The sequence below is a fragment of the Monodelphis domestica genome, chromosome 4 (assembly GCF_027887165.1).
Source record: "Monodelphis domestica isolate mMonDom1 chromosome 4, mMonDom1.pri, whole genome shotgun sequence".
NCBI lineage: Eukaryota > Metazoa > Chordata > Mammalia > Didelphimorphia > Didelphidae > Monodelphis > Monodelphis domestica.
In genome coordinates this window covers 352,007,930-352,026,063 of record NC_077230.1, presented here as the reverse complement: position 1 = coordinate 352,026,063, position 18,134 = coordinate 352,007,930, and the positions used below count along the sequence as shown (strand labels likewise).

At 34.4% G+C, this 18,134-nt stretch overlaps 1 protein-coding gene and 1 long non-coding RNA gene across 3 annotated transcripts; one reads left to right on the top strand and one right to left on the bottom strand.

Moving 5' to 3' along the window:
- Positions 1 to 237: 237 nt before the first annotated feature.
- Positions 238 to 1,206, top strand: LOC100019772 (olfactory receptor 52R1-like). Its single transcript, XM_001372476.5, has one exon. The coding sequence runs from the start codon at positions 238 to 240 to the stop codon at positions 1,204 to 1,206; it is 969 nt and encodes a 322-aa protein (XP_001372513.5).
- Positions 1,207 to 1,813: 607 nt separating this feature from the next.
- LOC103099381 (uncharacterized) lies at positions 1,814 to 13,764 on the bottom strand. 2 transcript variants are annotated; one of them, XR_466345.3, is made up of 5 exons: positions 13,629 to 13,764; positions 10,235 to 10,281; positions 4,162 to 4,323; positions 3,950 to 4,054; positions 1,814 to 2,027 (listed from the first exon to the last, which is right to left on the bottom strand). It is a non-coding gene; the product is annotated as an uncharacterized LOC103099381 (long non-coding RNA). The 2 variants fall into 2 exon arrangements; XR_001622632.2 differs by having other exon boundaries at positions 13,659 to 13,764.
- Positions 13,765 to 18,134: the final 4,370 nt, after the last annotated feature.

Genomic DNA, 18,134 nt, shown 5'->3' with positions numbered 1-18,134 from the left:
TTTGTTTTCTTAATTTTCTAATTTTTTAAAAAGAATTCTATATTAAAATAGATGATTTTACTATTCAGAGGCTTCAATTTCTTCACTACCCTTTTTTCTTTGAATGCTTTCAATCTGTTCATAATTTTACATAGCTTTCTAAATTTCTCAAAATATAATCAATGTTCATAGTTTAGTTTGCTTGATTAGATTTTTTTTCCCTAACAGGAAAAGATAGAAAGAGTTCCTGTGTCAAGCATGGCATGCAGAAAAGATATCATCATGCCAACATATGGGAACAACTCTTTCCATCCTTCTTTTTTCATTCTTCTTGGAATCCCAGGATTGGAAAAAGCCCAGTTCTGGATTGCCTTCCCGTTTTGTGCCATGTATGCTGTGGCCATGGTGGGAAATATCATAATACTTCATGTGATACGTACCGATCACACCCTCCATGAGCCCATGTACCTCTTCCTGGCAATGCTAGCTTTCAATGACTTAGTTCTGTCTTCTTCCACCCTTCCCAAGATGCTGGGAATCTTCTGGTTTGGTTCTTGTAAGATTGAGTATCATGCCTGCCTCACTCAGGTTTTCTTCATTCATACTTTCTCTTCTGTGGAGTCAGGGATTCTCATGGCAATGGCCCTGGATCGTTATGTAGCCATCTGTTTCCCACTCCGCCATTCAACAATCCTATCTCCCTTAGTAGTGGCCAAATTAGGTATGGCCGTGATGGCAAGAGGTGTGTTGTTGGTAAGCCCATTCTGTTTTATGGTCACCTGGAAGCCCTTTTGCCATAATAGAATCATTCCTCAGTCATACTGTGAACATATGGCTGTACTGAAACTTGTATGTGCAGATACCAGAGCAAATCGTGGATATGGTCTTTTTGTGGCTTTCTCTGTAGGTGCTTTTGACATCATAATCATTGCTATATCCTATATCATGATCCTGCAGGCTGTATTACGTCTGCCTTCTGGGGATGCCCGACTCAAGGCATTTGGTACATGCGCCTCACATATTTGTGTTATTCTGGCCTTGTATATACCTGCCCTTTTCACCTTTCTGTCCCATCGTTTTGGCCATCATGTGCCCCAAGTAGTCCATGTAATGTTGGCCAATGTTTACCTCCTGGTTCCCCCAATGCTGAACCCCATCATCTATGGAGTAAAAACCAAACAGATTTGGGATAGAGTAGTAAATACTTTTTGCCAGAAGGTACCTTGACACAGACCAATCTACCTCCTTACTTTTTACCTGACTGAGATGAGGTCATGAAGGCAACCTTGGTGAAAGCTTTATCTTTTATCCACCATGGATCCTAGAGTCATCTTTCTCATCACTGAACCTGAGGTGAGGGAACATCTTTGGAATAAATTGAGGAAATAATCTGTGCTCCAAAGGCCAGTCTCAAAGAGGAGAAAACAAGGGTCATTATTCTGAGCCTGGGAAATTTTGAAAATGTTTTAAAACTATTATAAAAATGTCTATATTTTTATAAATCTTTTATTATAATAAAGATCATATAGATAAATACAATGCATTTAAAGTATTGTTAAGAAAAGTTTCTGTTTAATACCTAATTAGCTTTCAGAAAAATAAGGCAAAGGCATGAGAGCACTTCTGTACTCTCATCAACAAAAGAACGAATATATAAGAAGCCTACTACATTTGGACTGAGTCTCAGAGAGATTTTCATTATTTTAATATCATAATTATGAATGGAAATTTGGCACAACTGATATAGTACTGGATTTGTATTAAAGAATTTCATCCAAATTCTCTTATGTTTACTTGGTATGTCACCCAAGGTAAGTCACTCAACCTCAGAGCATGTTGATCAACACTTTAATACTTATTTACCCAAGTATCAGATAGGTTATGATACATCATGGAAGTTTTCCACCCTGATACAATTATAGAAATCCACACTGATGCAACTGCAGATATGATGCCATTCTGTGATTGTTTTACTCTCTTTTTTTCCTCATGCTTTAATGGAAGAATACCTTTTCATTTGGGGGTAGAGAGAGATTATTTTCATGACTCTGTTGTGAAAGAATTTTGGAAAGTATTAGAAATATGATAATAAAGTTATTAAATTGAACAACATTTGTACCAGTAATACAAGTACTACATCTATATTCCAATGATAAAAAATAGAAAATATCCATATGTACAAAAATAAGAGGAGCTTCTACTAATATTTTTTATATAAACGGATCTTGTACATATGGATTTTGTACATGTGGATGCTCAATATAAACTTTATCATATTGGAAATAGAATTTTTATTGCTTTCAGTGGCAACAAAAATATCAAACAATAGCTACTAAAGTAGGAATTACTAAAGAAAGTATGTGATATGGTTGTGCTGAAATGCTCTAGTACTGTAAGACATTTTGAAGAAGAAAGTTTCTAAGTAACCTGGGAAGATATATGAACTGATGCAGAGTGAGTTGAACAGAACCAAGAAAATATTTACATGATTTTCTTAGTTCTCTCTCTGACTTAATCTATCATCTATGAATGAATGTGCATATACATATATATTCACATTGTATACACATAAACATACACTATGTACATATTTACATATGTATGTATCTATGAGTTTCTTTGTCTATACCTATTTATTATAGAGACATTTTTAATTCTTTTTCAATGGGAAAATGGTTAGGAGGAAGGGAAGGTACTTTTTCATTAAGTGAAAAGTATTTTTTAAATCAATAAAAAGTAATAAATGTAAGGTCACTGCAAGTTGGGATTGTTTAAAATGCTTTGTATGTATAGATCCAGAGATTAGCAGTATGCCTGGCACATGACAGTCATTTAATAAATGCTTATTGATTGAATTTAAATAAGTGAATCCTTTCCTTTTGACCATGCAACAATTACCCATCAATGGGTATTACTCCAGGGCATTACTCAACACTTATCAACCGAAAGGTTGTAGATGAAAAAAATATGAAAAATCTAGTCCTACCTTACCACTTGTGTCAGTTTGGGAAAATCACTTTACCTATCTAGGCTATTCCATTTCATAACATGGAGATTTCTAACTAGATAATTTTTTAGCTATTTTCTGTTTCTAAAAATGTGAAGCTTCTGGGAAGAGCTTTTGTTGGTCTGAAGGCCTGGGACATGGTAATAGTCAGTGATCTTAAGAACAGGAGGTGTTCGAAGCAACCAGAACTATATAGAATGATCTACCCCAGAAAGTAGAATCTTCCACTTCTTTCTTCCCTATCACAGGTCTTCAAGCAGAGTCTATATGACTGATCAACACATATGGGGTAGATGGGATTCCTCTTCTGGTTCTTGAATTTCTTTTCTTTTTAAAATTATCTTAATTCCATTCCAATAACAAATTTTTACATAAGTTTTCCAAAGTTACATGTTTCATGTTGTCTCCCTCCTGACTTCCCATCCCACTTCCAGGGTTGACCAGTAATTCCACATAGTTATACACATATAATCACTCAAAACCTGTTTCTATATTATTCATTTTTATAATAGAGTAACCTTTTAAAAACCCAAACCCCAGATCATATACCCAAATAAACAAGTGATATATCATATATTTTCATCTCAATTTCTACTCTAATAGTTCTTTCTCTAGAGGTAGATAGCATTCTTCTTCATAAGTCCCTCAGGATCTGAATTCCTTTTCAAATGAGAGATCCTATGATATCTTAAAGTACTTCAGCAAGCTCCCCCCTCTCTAGGTGGGATATAAAAAACATAATACCATGAATATTGATAAAGTAACTACTCTATTCTTTCCCATGCACAGTGTAGTTGTTACAAATGTATACACAATTTAGATAAATAACTGAAATTGTCTCATAGAAATAATTTTGTAAAGAGATAAGATAGTGGACCAATGTCTCTTACAGATTGCATGATCAGATCATTATGCAAAGAAGCACATTTCTAGGGAATTTAAATGGAGGAGATCATTACTAACCAGGGAGTTAGAATTTCTTCTTTGAAGTTGAAGCATTGCAAATTGTTCTCCAAATCAACATTGTGAGTCTCTTCCATGTAATTAATTCCTTGGGCCCAAGGAGTCCTGGATAATGGCAAACAATGGTTTCTGTAGTATTCTTGGGCATTTTCCAGATTAGGCAGATAACAAATATTGTGTCAAAAATATACATGGTTGTGGCCCAATAATACCTATTTTGCTTCCTCTCTTTTGTTCTGATTCTCCAGATAAATGCAATTCCATTGCTCATTGCAGTATTGGTGCGAAGTGTGGCACTGGTGAAAGTTTTCTTCATATTCTATGTGAGCAAGGCAAGTTCCCACAAACATTGCAATACTGAGCATGACAGACACCTGGAATAGGAAATAGTAGGTCATGGAGTATAGAATAAACCTGAAAAGAAATATTTTCTATGTAAGAATAACAGATTTTTGAGAGGAGATTTGTTTTAGATTGAATTGCTTATATCATTCTGAACATAAATGTTCCTGTTTTACCAGTTCATAGTAATCTTCACAATATGGAGGCAAGAATAAACTAGAAGCTAGATCATCTGATCCCCAATCCCTATACTACTTGCAGTTTCTGATTTATTTCCATTTCACCAGCTTCCTTATTATCTGTAAAAGGAATCTCTGAGATATTTACAGTGTTGGCTTCTCATAGAATCTGTAAGTTGGAAAGGACTTTAGAGACTATAGTGTGGTATAGTCAAGAGAACATTAGATTGGCTGTCTAAGGATCTAGATTAAAATCCCAGCCCTGTCACAATATTTACAATTATAAAAAACCTTTAGCCACTCTTAGATTGAGCTTTCTGATCTTTGAAATAAAAGTGTTGGATTAGATGACCTTTACAAACCCTTCTGGCTCAAAATCTATAACCTTAAAATTTTTCTGAATTAAAGTTTCCTCTTCTATATACCTGTCTTTGAACCTTTACTTTGAACGTTTCTTATGTGGGAGTGCTTACCACCACCCTGCATATCTCATTCTAATTTCCTAAAGCTATGATTTCTTAGTCTTAGGAGTTATACTTCATTAGTTCCTAAAATTGGACCAGATAATTAGAGGGCAATATTGTTTTTTTATTAATTAGTTAGAGTTCCTATTTTGCCATTATTGTCTTCTCCTACTTTATTTTAAATATGGAATGTGATTTTCCTCTTTATTTTCCTTAATTTTGTTCTGTTTCTCCATATAGAATTCAGTCCTATCTAGTTGTCACTTTAAATATTCATTTGCATCTTTTATCTCTACTGGTAAACTGCAGTTGGGACTCTTTTAGGATGGTGGTTGCCATAAACATAAGCCCCTATCTTTATGTGAGTATTTTTAAAAGATACAGCCAAGAGGTAACTATCAAATTGTATCTATTTGTCTTTAAACTTTTCCCACATCATTTTACTGTTATTTCAAATTTCATACTTATGACATATGAAGGAATCTATTTGAAGAGAAATAGAGGGATTAGGGTCAATTAGTGAACACCTATTGACATAAAAATATTAGTATATATATTTATATAGTATAGTATATATATATATATATATATATATATATATATTACAAAATCTTGCAAGACAAGAGTATAAGAACCTCCATTTAAAATAACCAGAGACAATAAAATGGTTAGGAGTATGCCTGCCAAAACAAACTCAGTAACTACATAAATATAACCCTAAAACATTTTTGATACAAGAAATATCAGATTTAGATAAATAGAAAATATTAATACTAATCATGGATTGATCATGGATAGTTAGATCAAATTCTAAATAAAATGACAGTCCTAGCTAACGTAGTATCCTTATTCTCTAACAACTCAATTAAATTACCAAAAAAAAAAGAAGAGATAGAAAAAATCATTTGGAAAAGCAAAAGGTCAATAATATCAAAGCAATTAATGAAAAAATGTAAAGGATGGAGGTCTAATCTAACAGTCACAGATTTTAAGAGTATAATAAATCAGCAATTATCAAAACTTTCTGGTACTAATAAAATAAAGATCTATCAATGGAACAGGCCAGACTGACAACAAAACAGTAGTACAAGATTATAGTAAATTTACATTTCACAAAAAGAAAGATCAGATTTTTGGAATGAGAATTTACTGTTTGGTCAAGATTGTTGGGAAAACTAGAAGGTAGGCTGGCAGAAACTAGGCACAGACCAATATCATACAATATTTAACAAGATAAAATAAAAATGATGAATGAATGACAGATGTAAAGGGAGATAGCTTAATTATATTACAAGGTCTTAGAAATTATTACCTGTCAGATTTATAAAGAGAAGAATTTATGAATAATAAAAATATAGAGAACATAGTTTGAGATAAAAAGAATAAAGTTGATTTGATAAATTAAATTTTTTTGTAAAAATAATACTAAAGCATCCAAGTCTAGAAAGAAGGCAGAAAATTGGGTGGAAAATTATAGACATTTTCCTCAAGAAAGATGTCATATCTCAAATATTCAGAGAAATCTGTCAAATATGTATTAATTTGAGTCATTTCCCAATTGATAAATGGTCAAAAGTTATAAACAGACAATTTTTGGATAAATACATCAAATCTATATGTAGCCATATGTAATATTCTAAGTCATTATTAATTATAGAAGTGCAAATCAAATAACTCTAGGTAATCATCTCATACCTATCAGATTGGTTAAAAGGACAAAAGGTCAAAATGACAAATGTTGGAGGGAGTGTGGGAAAATGAGGACACTGATACACTGATGGTGGAAGTAGGACTTGATCCAAACATTTGGGAGAGCAATTTAGAATTATGCCTAAAGAGTTATACTACCAGCAATACATCTATTTCCCAAGGTAAAGAAGTGAAAAGGAAAGGAACCTATGTTTTCAGATATGCATAGTTTTCTTTGTGGTGACAAGTACTGGAAATTGAGGGGATACTCATTAATTGGGGAATGTCTAAATAAGCTGTGAATTATGACTGTGATAGAATATTGCTGCATGGTAAGAAATGTCAAACAAGCAATTAAAAAAAACTTGGAAACATGAAATAATGAAGAGTGAAACCAGCAGAACCAAAAAATAATTATATACAGTGATGGATATAGTTTTTGGAGAATGACTTGCATATGTCCAACTCTAGAGAAAGAATAGATGAATAAACATAAGACACAGTTTAATGTATATATATGTCTTTTTGTCAAATGATACCTTATTTTATGGATGGAAAGGATGGAGGGAGGGAGTTAATTGAGTATCTTACTATTTTAAATGTTACAAATAAACTAAGTAATTATTTTTCTTTAAATAATGGAAAGACTTGAGTGAAATAATGAAAAGTAAAACAAGCAGAACTAAGAGAACATTATATAGAGCAACTTAAATATCATTTGAATATTAACTGTTGTGAAAGGAAATTCTTGGTTCTCTTTGTCTATTCTGATTTTTGCACTTGTGAAAAGGGAATACTTTTTTCTCTTTGCCTCGTTGGAATTAATACTTTGGAATGACAATAACTTAAGTACCCTTACTTAGTACCTCACTAGACTGAAGACAAGATTCTACTTTTGAGTTAATCAATAAAAGCAAATACACCCATACTTAACTCTAAAGTAAGGGAAGTCCATAAACTCTTACTCCTAGGAGGAGAGTTAACACCTTTTGAGGTAAGAAGCCAGCAAGATACTTGGAAGAGTTCCCCTCTTTTTTCTAACTCAAACAACCAGAAACTTTTGAATTTTTAAAAGAGTTCACACACTCAGATATGTGTGAATCCAAAGGTGAGACTCAGAGCTGTGACAATTTTAGAAACTGTGATTGACCCCTGTGAAGAGGGGTGGGGATAGGAAACCACTGTCATTGTGATGGTGATGGAATACTATTTGCTATAAGTTTGTAATTAGAATTTTCTCCCCAAAACTCTATTTCCCAGCTTCCCACTTTCCTTCTCACATTACATGCTAAGGTAGGGAGAATATAATTTCATGTAACCCCTCTCTTCCCCTTGGGCTCTCTGTTCCCTGGAAGGCAGTTGTGGAAGTTGGATGAGTCCCAGGCAGGATAATTTTACTCATGTCTTAGGTTTTATACTTTTTGTTCTTTTATTACTTCTATTTCAAGTGATTACTAACAAATCTTATAAAATGTAATACTTGAGTTATTGATATTTTGATATCATATTGATATATGAGATTAAATCTCATATAAGGAATGATGAACAGGATGATTTCAGAAAGAACTGGAAAGTCTTATATGAATTGATGCAGAGTGATATAAACAGAATAAGGTCCCACCATAAAATCCACAAAATCATTTGGCTTGAGGAAGATTGTCTTTGAGAAAATAATCTGAAGAGAGTGTCTCTTGGAGATAGTCTTCGAGGGAGCTTCATTGGAGACTGTGGCTTAGATCATGGGCTTGGAGCTTGGCTTCAACTTGGACTCTGACTCTTGGACTACTTTGTTGGTGAGTGAAAGGCTAACTCCTTTCCTAGTTTCTCAAGGGACTAGCTTCCATCTTGAAGAGGCCACGTGATTACTCACTACTGACCTTCCTTGTTGAGAACTAATTAATCTCTGCCTGGATTAAGATAGGATAGATAACTTTTCTATTCCCTTCATATTTCTCCACTTTGTTGTTTCCTCTCTATTTTGTAAATAAATGTCTGACTCGAGATACAGTAAATATTGGTGACCACATAATTTCATAAAATTATTGTGTTAAGATGAAAATTAGTTTCTAGTAAATAAAGTATTATATTTTTATGAGGTTTATTAAAGATTAAGAAATAAAGAAAATACAAAATAAGAAAGCATGTGCCTAGGAGGGCCAAAAGGCCCATTCTATTTCACTTACTACATCTTAAGAGAAGCGTGTGCTTGGAAGCAGAAGCAGGAAGACAGACCCAAAGTAGGCAGAGAGTCAGTTCAAATACAATTTCTGTTCTTGGCCCAGGTGAGGACCTCATCTGGGATTATGGGGAACTCTGGAAGCTACCAAGGACTTCTGGGAATTGAAGTCTGGGGTTCAAATCTCCATTTTTACAATTCCCTGTTTGATCCTATTGGTAAAAATTTTCCCCAAAAGGATCATGAAAACAATCAACTTAAGGATTACAATAATTTGAGGATAAGAGGGAAAAAGAACAAAGCCAATAATTGCTAGATACATTGACAAAAAGACAGTTAGGGGGCAGTCCCCTTTGGCATGAAAGTATACATACAAATAAATGTTCAACCACACCCAAAGTTCATTCTTGATCTTCTTGTGCAGCTTGTGGTCTGGAGGCATCTTCATGGTGTTTTCTCCAAAAAGTTCAGTTTCTGGATTCAGAGAGGTAACATCTTTCTTAACCTAACATTCTTCTTAAAAGTAATTTAAACTTTGCTATTTAAAATAATAATATTTTACATTTCCCCATGAAGAGGGTGATTGAAAAACACAGGGATCACTTAGGGATGCATGGCTGAGTTATGAGGTATATGAATCAATTGGCAAGAGAAATTAAAAAGACATCAGAAAAATCAAAATTAAAAAAAATTCTGGATGAAAATATAGACTATCAAAGTCTTATGTGTAAAATTTCTAAGTAAAGGAAAAATAAATCTGTAACAGGTCCTTGAATCAGGGCCTAATTAAAATGATCTAAGCAATGATGCATTTTCCCAGTCAGTAGCCAGTACAGAAAGTTTGCCATACTATGAAAGATAGAAAAGGGACTAGATTATAGAAGCCAAGTAGGAGCCAAGTTTGGGATACTCATCTGTAAGTATTTTCAGAGTGAGTGTGGATACAAGAAAGGGCTATGTCTTAATGTATGTTAAGCATTGCAACCTTGAGTCTTCATACTAGGTTCAAGTCCTTTGTATTGGCTTAGAAGTGCATCAATCCATCCTGGATTGGTTTATCTTTGGCCCTATGCAATGGCTCTTTTGTTTATATCTTGTCCTGGAATCAGACAGAATCATTAAGCAAAGTCCTATAATTTTTTTTTTGTTTAAATAATTAGTGGCATCATTTTTATAGTCTCAAGCTTTTGGGGCATGCATTGACATTATAGCAAATGTATTTTAAACTTATATTACTGCAAAATCAAAAAGTTAAAGAAAACCTTAATACTGGTGACATGTGCTTCAAATATAAAAAGGAGAGAAAAAACTGAAATAGCATATTTCACATGCAAGAAAAATATAATAAAAAGAGTTTTAAAAATTCAAAAATGTAGCTTATAATCATTGACACTCTGTGTCAGCTAAGGAAATATAGAACACAAGGCTTTCTCACCAAAAATAAGATCCCTTTCCTCTTCATTTCCATCTGGCCATGATCCACTGCGAACACAAGCAAAAGAATTTTACAAAGTAACATTTTTTGTTTGTTTTTAAAGAACAGTAGTACAACTATGTAAATATCAATATCCCCAAAATTCTCAATAGCCCAGTTAATTACAATAACAAACAAACCCACTATCATATTTCACATAAGTTGCTATATGGCATTTTAAAAGCCTATGAACTGATGAATATTTGTCACAATTTTTATAATCATAGCAAATCTTTCAACCTTGGTAAACATTTTTATACAAAGTAAAACTTATTTCGTGTTTTGAACATCATCAAGAATTCTAGATATCATTCTGGTGGAAGTAAAGTGATGAACTGAAGAGTATAAATGAGAGATGCTCCCCTTTTTTGGGGGGGAGGCTTCTAGGGGTACTATTTGCTCTGGGGTTAACTTCCTAACGTCCATTCACATTCTTATAAATGCGGGAGTTGGGGTTTATAATTGTATTTCACTTCAACTACTAAAATGGGTCTTACCTTGTGTTAGGGGCAGGCAAGATGACCAGAGATTGTTAAGAAAAAAGTTCTAAAAATCATGTCTAAAGAACCCTTAAAATCAATTTGAGATATTTAGCTCATTAAATTTTCTAAAGTTTGTTATAGCAATTTTCTGATGGAGTCCATCTATCTTCTTTGTCACAATTTACAGTCAAAAATAGAAAATATGTTTTTATATGTGCCTACTCAATAATGTTTGTTCAGTATGGTTATAGGGGAAAAACAATGGAATTTAACCTCAGTACATTAAAATGATTCAGTGTAACAGAATAGTATTGAATGCAGTAATATATAAACTAAAAATCACAAAGTTAAACTTTAAACAAAACAATCAGTAAAATGCATCAGAATACAGAGATTTTTATAAAACATTGGAGTCTGAAATGCCTAAAAATATAACCTCCAGTCTCCTTAAAGTTCCTTTTTTTTTTTAATTATCCATTTAGATGCCTATTGTCAAAGGCAGAATATTGGTAATGGTTAGGCAATGGAGTGTAAATGACCTGTCCAGGGCCACATTGCCAGGAAGTTTCTAAGACCAAATTTCAAACAAGGACCTCCCATCTCTAGGCCTGGTTCTCAATTCACTGAGCCACTGAACTGCCTTCTCATAGTAAGGAATCTCAAATTTAGCCAAATAATTGCAGGGAGTTGAATTTTTCCCCTGGCTCCCAGGTGAGCTAAGTGAAAGAATCAATACATTCAAAAGATATCCTTTTAAAGTAGCCATGCTTTAAGTTCCTGTTTGGAAAAGTCTCTTCCTTCTTTATTTCTTTCTCCTCTCCTATTATCCCCTGCCCCCAGTCCACTTGGAGCCTAATCATAGCCTAAAGAAAAAACATCCCTGTTTTTTACCAGCTGGTGGAAGTGATCCTGAAGAAATTGGGTCTGCTACAGCAGCCTGTGTCCTGGGGCTGGGCCTGGGGCCATGAGCCATCTGGGTCAGAGGCCATGCCTGTGCTGGGCCAGGTGAGCGAGAGATTCCTGAGGAGCAGAAACAGGTAGGCAGCAGGAGGGCCGGGCCACCCGGCTGGGCTGAAACCAGGTGATCAAGATCTGGGTCAAACAGATCTGGATTGCCACAGCAGATGACTGCAGGCAGGAGATCTTGAGACTTTTCTGAAAAGCCTTGGAATTGAAAAATCTAGGCAGTAGCTTTCTAAAAGCTGAACTTAGTTACAGTAGAGAAAAGATCAGAAGATTGAAGGTATTTCGTCACAACTGATGTGGCTCACCTTAACTGTTAAGATTAAAATTAGTTTTTAGTAAATAAAGTATCTTTATATGAGGTTTATTAAAGATTAAGAAATAAAGAAAATACAAAATAAGAAAGCATGTGCAACCTACATTTTGCTGGCTAGGTAGAGAGCAGCCCGTCCCTGGAAGCGGAAGCTGAGAGACCCGAAGTAGGCGGAGAGTCAGCTTAAATACAATTTCTGTTCTTGGCCCAGATGAGGACCTCACCGGGGATTATGGGGAACTCTGGGAGCTACCAAGGACTTCTGAGAATTGAAGTCTGGGGTTCAAATCTCCATTTTTACAATTGTCCAACTATTAATTTTCACCTTTACAAATCAAAAGCAATAGACTTTGCTACAAACAGCAATAAATCCAGGACAATTCTGAGGAATTTATGAAAAAGATGGAATCCATTTCCAAAAAAACCAAACTGTGATAGTAGAAAGGTAATTGAAAATATATGATTTATCATTTGTTTATTTGTGTATATGTTTTTTGTTTTATAAGATTGTTCATTTACTAAGATTAATAATAACCTTATTATTATGTCTGATAATACATTTATAGCAGAAAAAAGTAAAAAAATAATAAAATAAAATAAAACATTTTAAAAGATACATATAAATATATCTATATCAGCTCTTTTTTGTAGTAGCAAAAAAATTGGAAATTAGCGGATGTCCATCACTTGGGAACAGGTGAACAAATTGTTCTATATGTTGGTGATTGAATAATGTTGTGTAATATCATAAGCAAGATGATTTCATAAAATGCTGGAAATATCTACATGAATTACTGCATAGCAAAATAAATAGACCCAGGAGAATATTTGTACATAGTCATAGAAATATTGTCCAATGCTCAGCTCTGAAAGACTTAATACAGTGATATGTCACATTTTTTAAGGTCTTAGGCAAAGAATACTATCCACCTCCAGAGAAAGAACTATTTGATTTGGATGCAGATCAAAGCATACTATCTTTCACATTAGTTTATTTAAGGTTTTATTTTGGGGTTTTGGTTTTATGTAAGTATTCTCATACAACAATGACCTTTAGGAAGCATGTTTTGCATAATAATATACAGAATAAATTGCTTACCATTTCTGAAAGAAGGAGAGAAGGGAAGGGTGGAGCCAATTTAGATTTTATAATTTTGGAAAAGGTATGTTAAAAATTACTATATGTAATTGGGAAAATAAAAAAAAACATTTGAATTTAAAAAAAGGTTATCTCCTGTAATATGGAAATTTAGGAGGGAAATGGAAAAGAAAGGATAACAGATGGATCACTCTAATAAAATATATAAAAAGGGGGTATATTAAACCAAACCAGGGATAAGGGGAATCAGGGAGTGATTTATCTGTATTCACTTAGTTTAACACACTAAAGTTTCTAATCTAAACTTAATCTAACTAACTGAAAGGAAAATAAAAGATAAAGTCCAAAAGGGGCCCAGATCCTCACAAACTCCAGAGTCCTTGGTCGGGTCAGACTGAAGAATCCAGATATAGGATCTTTACAAGATTCAGGAAGAGAGGAAGTTCACACCCTACTCACATCTGTCCATCAATTGTTAAAGGGTAATACACACTCAACCTTTCTTTGAGGACAATCCAAGTCAGTCACCTTCAAAGATGATTTTTTCAAGGAGACTCTTTGACACACAGCCTCTCTGTCTGAATCCCAGCTCGAGAGAGACAGTTGTCAGTTCCCCATAACTGTTAGAATCCTGACCCAGCCAGCTCTGCAGAATCTTGGTTTGAGGACTGTCAATCAGCTTTGGCAACTTTCCTTGCTACATTCCTCAATAAGATTCTAGCTTAAATATGACTCTTTATTTTTTGCATCAGTTGCTGAGGACCAGTGGAATAGATTTGGGGTAAGTGACCTCAGCAAGACAGTCTATGATAAACCCAAAGATCCCAGCATTGGGGGAAAAATAATTATTTGCCAAAAACTGCTGGGAAAATTGAAAAACAGAATGGGAGAAATAGGGTTTAGATCAACATTTCACACCCTATATCAAGATAAATTCAGAATGGGTGAATGACTTGAATATAAAAAAGGAAACTATAAGTAAATTAGGTAGACACAGAATAGTATATTTGTCAGATCTTTGGGAAGAGAAAGATTTTAAGACCAATCAAAAGTTAGAGATATTTACAAAATGTAAAATAAATAATTTTGATTACATTAAATTAAAAAGTTCTGGTACAAACAAAACCAATGCACCCAAAATTAGAAGGGAAGCAACAAATTGGGGAAAATATCTTTATATCAAAAACCTCTGACAAAGGTCTAATTACTCAGATATATAAGGAGTTAAATCAATTGTGCAAAAAAAAAAAAATCAAGTCATTCCTCAACTGATAAATGGGCAATGAATATGAACAGGCAATTTTCAGATAAAGAAATCAAAACTATCAATAAGCACATGAATAAGTATTCTAAATATCTTATAATTAGAGAAATGCAAATCAAAACAACTCTGAGGTACCACTTCATACCTAGCAGATTAACTAACATGATGACAACAAAGGAAAGTAATAAATGTTGGAGGGGATGTGGCAAATCTGGGACATTAATATATTGCTGGTAGAGTTGTGAATTGAACCAATCATTCTGGATGGCAATTTGGAACTATGCCCAAAGGGCTTTAAAAGACTTCTGCCCTTAAAAGCCATACTATTGCTGGGTTTATACCCCAAAGAGATCATAGGGAAAAAAGACTTGTACAAAGATATTTAAAGTCTCACTCTTTGTGGTGGCAAGAAATTGGAAAGGGGATGCCCTCCAATTGGGGAATGGCTGAACAAACTGCGGTACGGTTGGTGATGCAATACTGTTGTGCTCAAAGAAATAATGAACTAAAGGAATTCCATGTGAACTGAAATGACCTCCAAGAATTGATACAGAGTGAAAGGAGCAGAACCAGGAGAACATTTTACACAGTGACTTATATACTGTGGTACAATAGAATGTAATGGACTTCTCTACTAGCAGCAATGCAATGATCCAGGACAATTCTGAGGGACTTACAAGAAAGAACACTATCCACTTCTAGAGAAAGAACTGTGGGAGTAGAAGCACAGGAGAAGAATAACTGCTTGATCACATGGGTTGATGAGGATATGATTGGGGATGTAGACTCTAAAGGATCACCCTAGTGCCAATAATATGGAAATAGGTCTTGATCAATGATACATGTAAAACCCAGTGGAACTGTGCTTTGGCTATGGGGTGTGTGGGGGGGGGGGGATTAGGGGAGGAAAAGAGCATGAATCATGTAACCATGGAAAAATGTTCTAAATTAATTAATTAAATAAAAACCTTCAATTAAAAATAAATTTCCTCTGTTTCTATATTTTAGGTGAAAAACTAATCTAATCTTTCCCTCTCATTATGTTCTTAAAATATTAAATGCCAATTATGCCTCCACACCTCTCTTTTTCTCTAAGTTAAACATGAAAATTATTCCAACAGATCTCCATATATCATTGCCTCCAGAAAGACCTACACTACACTGATAAATCTACCCTCAACACACTTTACCTTGCTGTTATCCTTAAGTGTTCAAGTTCAAATGAAACAATTTATTGAGTTAAAGGTGATTACAGTTTATGTTGAACTATATGATTCCTTCCACTCTGGGATTCCATGATTGTATGAACTTTACCACCTCACTTAAAATATTTAATTCTCTTAAAATATAAATTCTCATTCCTCTTGCTACTCACCAAGGAAGAAATATACTTTGGGGGAAGACATTTAAAAGGAATAAAAACTACTTCTTTTCCAAAATGATTGACCATTTCAGCAATCATACAGATCTATTGAGTTTAAGCATGTTATCTTAGGAGTAATATGATATTTAGAGAACCCTCAGAAATCAATGTCTCTATCTTCTCTTGAAATTCTTAAGAATATCAACTTTTAATCTTAACTCTCTTGCTACCTAAACTGCTTCTTTTATCCTTTGGCCTTTCCCACTCTGTTTTGACTTCAGATAATATTTGGACTGGCTGATCACCGAGGTTTCTTCCAAGTCTGAAATTCTTTATTTCTCCAGAATTATCTCTTCTCTGTTCAAAATAGCAGTCTTGGCTAAGCTCTGCTCCCCATAGCTGAACTCTCCAAGCTGAATAAGCAGCATGTCTCTCCTGGCTCTAGATTCCTTCAGAATTATTGTTCCTACTCTGTCCTTCCCTCATTTATGCCTAGATGCTCAATCTCATGTGGTCACTAAATCACCCTGGTGCTGAGTCTATACTTCAATTATTATAAAAATATTTAGGGACAACTAGGTGACTCGGTGGATAGAGAGCCATTCCTAGGGATGGGAGGTTCCTGAGTTAAAATCTGTCCTCAAAATCTTCCTAGTTGTTTGATCCAGAGTAAATCACTTGACCCAATTTGTACAATCCCTACTCTCTTCTACTTTGAAACCAATACTTACTATTGATTCTAAGATAGAAGGTAGGAGTTAATTTTTTTTAAATTTACTCAGATCCTAAAAATTTTAACTCTCTAGAAATCAGGAAAAAGCTAACAAAAATCTCTGGACTATTAAAGAAATGGTCAAATGTCCCCATGGTAATGTTTTCACATTTCAATCAGAGGAAATCATTCTTACTCAAATCCTATTTCCTACTACTTTACTTTTTTTTTTTAAATGAGGTTTAAGAAAAGTCTTATATAGATTTATCATTTTATTTGGACAATTGAAAATCCTTTTATTGTCTTATCATATTCCTTGGTCATTTAGGAAACAACACCATTTGGTCAAATCATTCTAAAAGATGTCCCTTACCATTACATTTACAATATTTTCCCCCTCTTGCATTGCAGGGAATATACTGGCTCCAGGGATATGCTGTCAAGGGACAGTCACAGATAACAGGGAAAATTATTCTTGTGACATCTAGGAAATTAATTCATATTTTCTCCTTCCTACCTTTTCTCTCCAGAGGTTCCTATCTCAAGGGCTTTGGAGAGCAGCAGGTAGACTCTCACCTGCCTTAGGATAAAGTTCCTCTCATTGGGAGTTACTTCCAATTCTTCTCTGTGTGAACCTTTGCAAAGACAAGTAAGATTTTTTTTCTTCATGAAGAAGCCAGGTAAATATCAAGCTTAGCACTATAGGGGAGGAAGGGTGAGAGATAACCTTAACCCAAGAGGCTAACTATAGAGAGAGACCATAAATGCCTTCCCCATATTCTGGCTGGATGTCAGAAAAACAGAGGGATATTTGAGAAAAATCTGATGCGTGGGATATGGGGTTGTACTATCAGATGACTCTTGACCCTCTCTGAACAACACAGATGAATCCCCAAAGTAACCAACGTCCAACCAACTTTTTTTTTAACTCTTACCTTCTGTCTTAGTATTGATACTAAGCATCTGTTCTAAAGCAGAAGAGCCATAAGGGCAGGGCAATTGGGGTTGTGACTTGCCCAGGGTCACATTCATAGGAAATGTCTGAGGCCAGATTTGATTCCAAGTCCTGCAGGCACCAGACCTGTTGCTCTATCCATTCTGCTATCTACTTGCCCCTAAATATCCACTTTACATTGCTAGCATAGTACCTGCAGCACATTATTGGCTTAAGAGATACTTTCAATTTAATTAAATCCAATTTCATGGTTTCCTTCATAAAAACTAGAAGAAATTTTTCTATTGCTAACTAATTTTCCTTCCCATAATCCTTGCAGCTAGGTAGTCTGTCATTGGGTCTGTTTTAAAGAGAAAAAAAACCTAATGATTTGAGGTGTAAAGTTACCTGACTTAAATTACTTAGTATTTAAGGATTGAAATTGAAGAATTTAAATAAATCCCATTTCTCTGTCTCTAAAGCTTATAACTTAAACTATGACAAACTATGTATGTTTTCTTTATTTATTTTTGTGGGGAAGGGGGAGCTTTTTTTTGTATCCTCAAAAAGTGCTTACCACAGTGCCTGGGAGATAGCAAGCATTTAATTTATGCTTACTGATTGATGGATTGATTGCCTGTAAGATGTCCCATAAAATGGATCTCCATTGTGTACTCTGAAGGAAAGTTTGGCTATCTTCTGTCAGATTAGTGATAGAATAGCCTGTAATA

Excerpts from the sequence above, each read along its gene's own strand:
- LOC100019772 (XM_001372476.5), top strand. The coding sequence starts at position 238 with ATGGCATGCAGAAAAGATATCATCATGCCAACATATGGGAACAACTCT.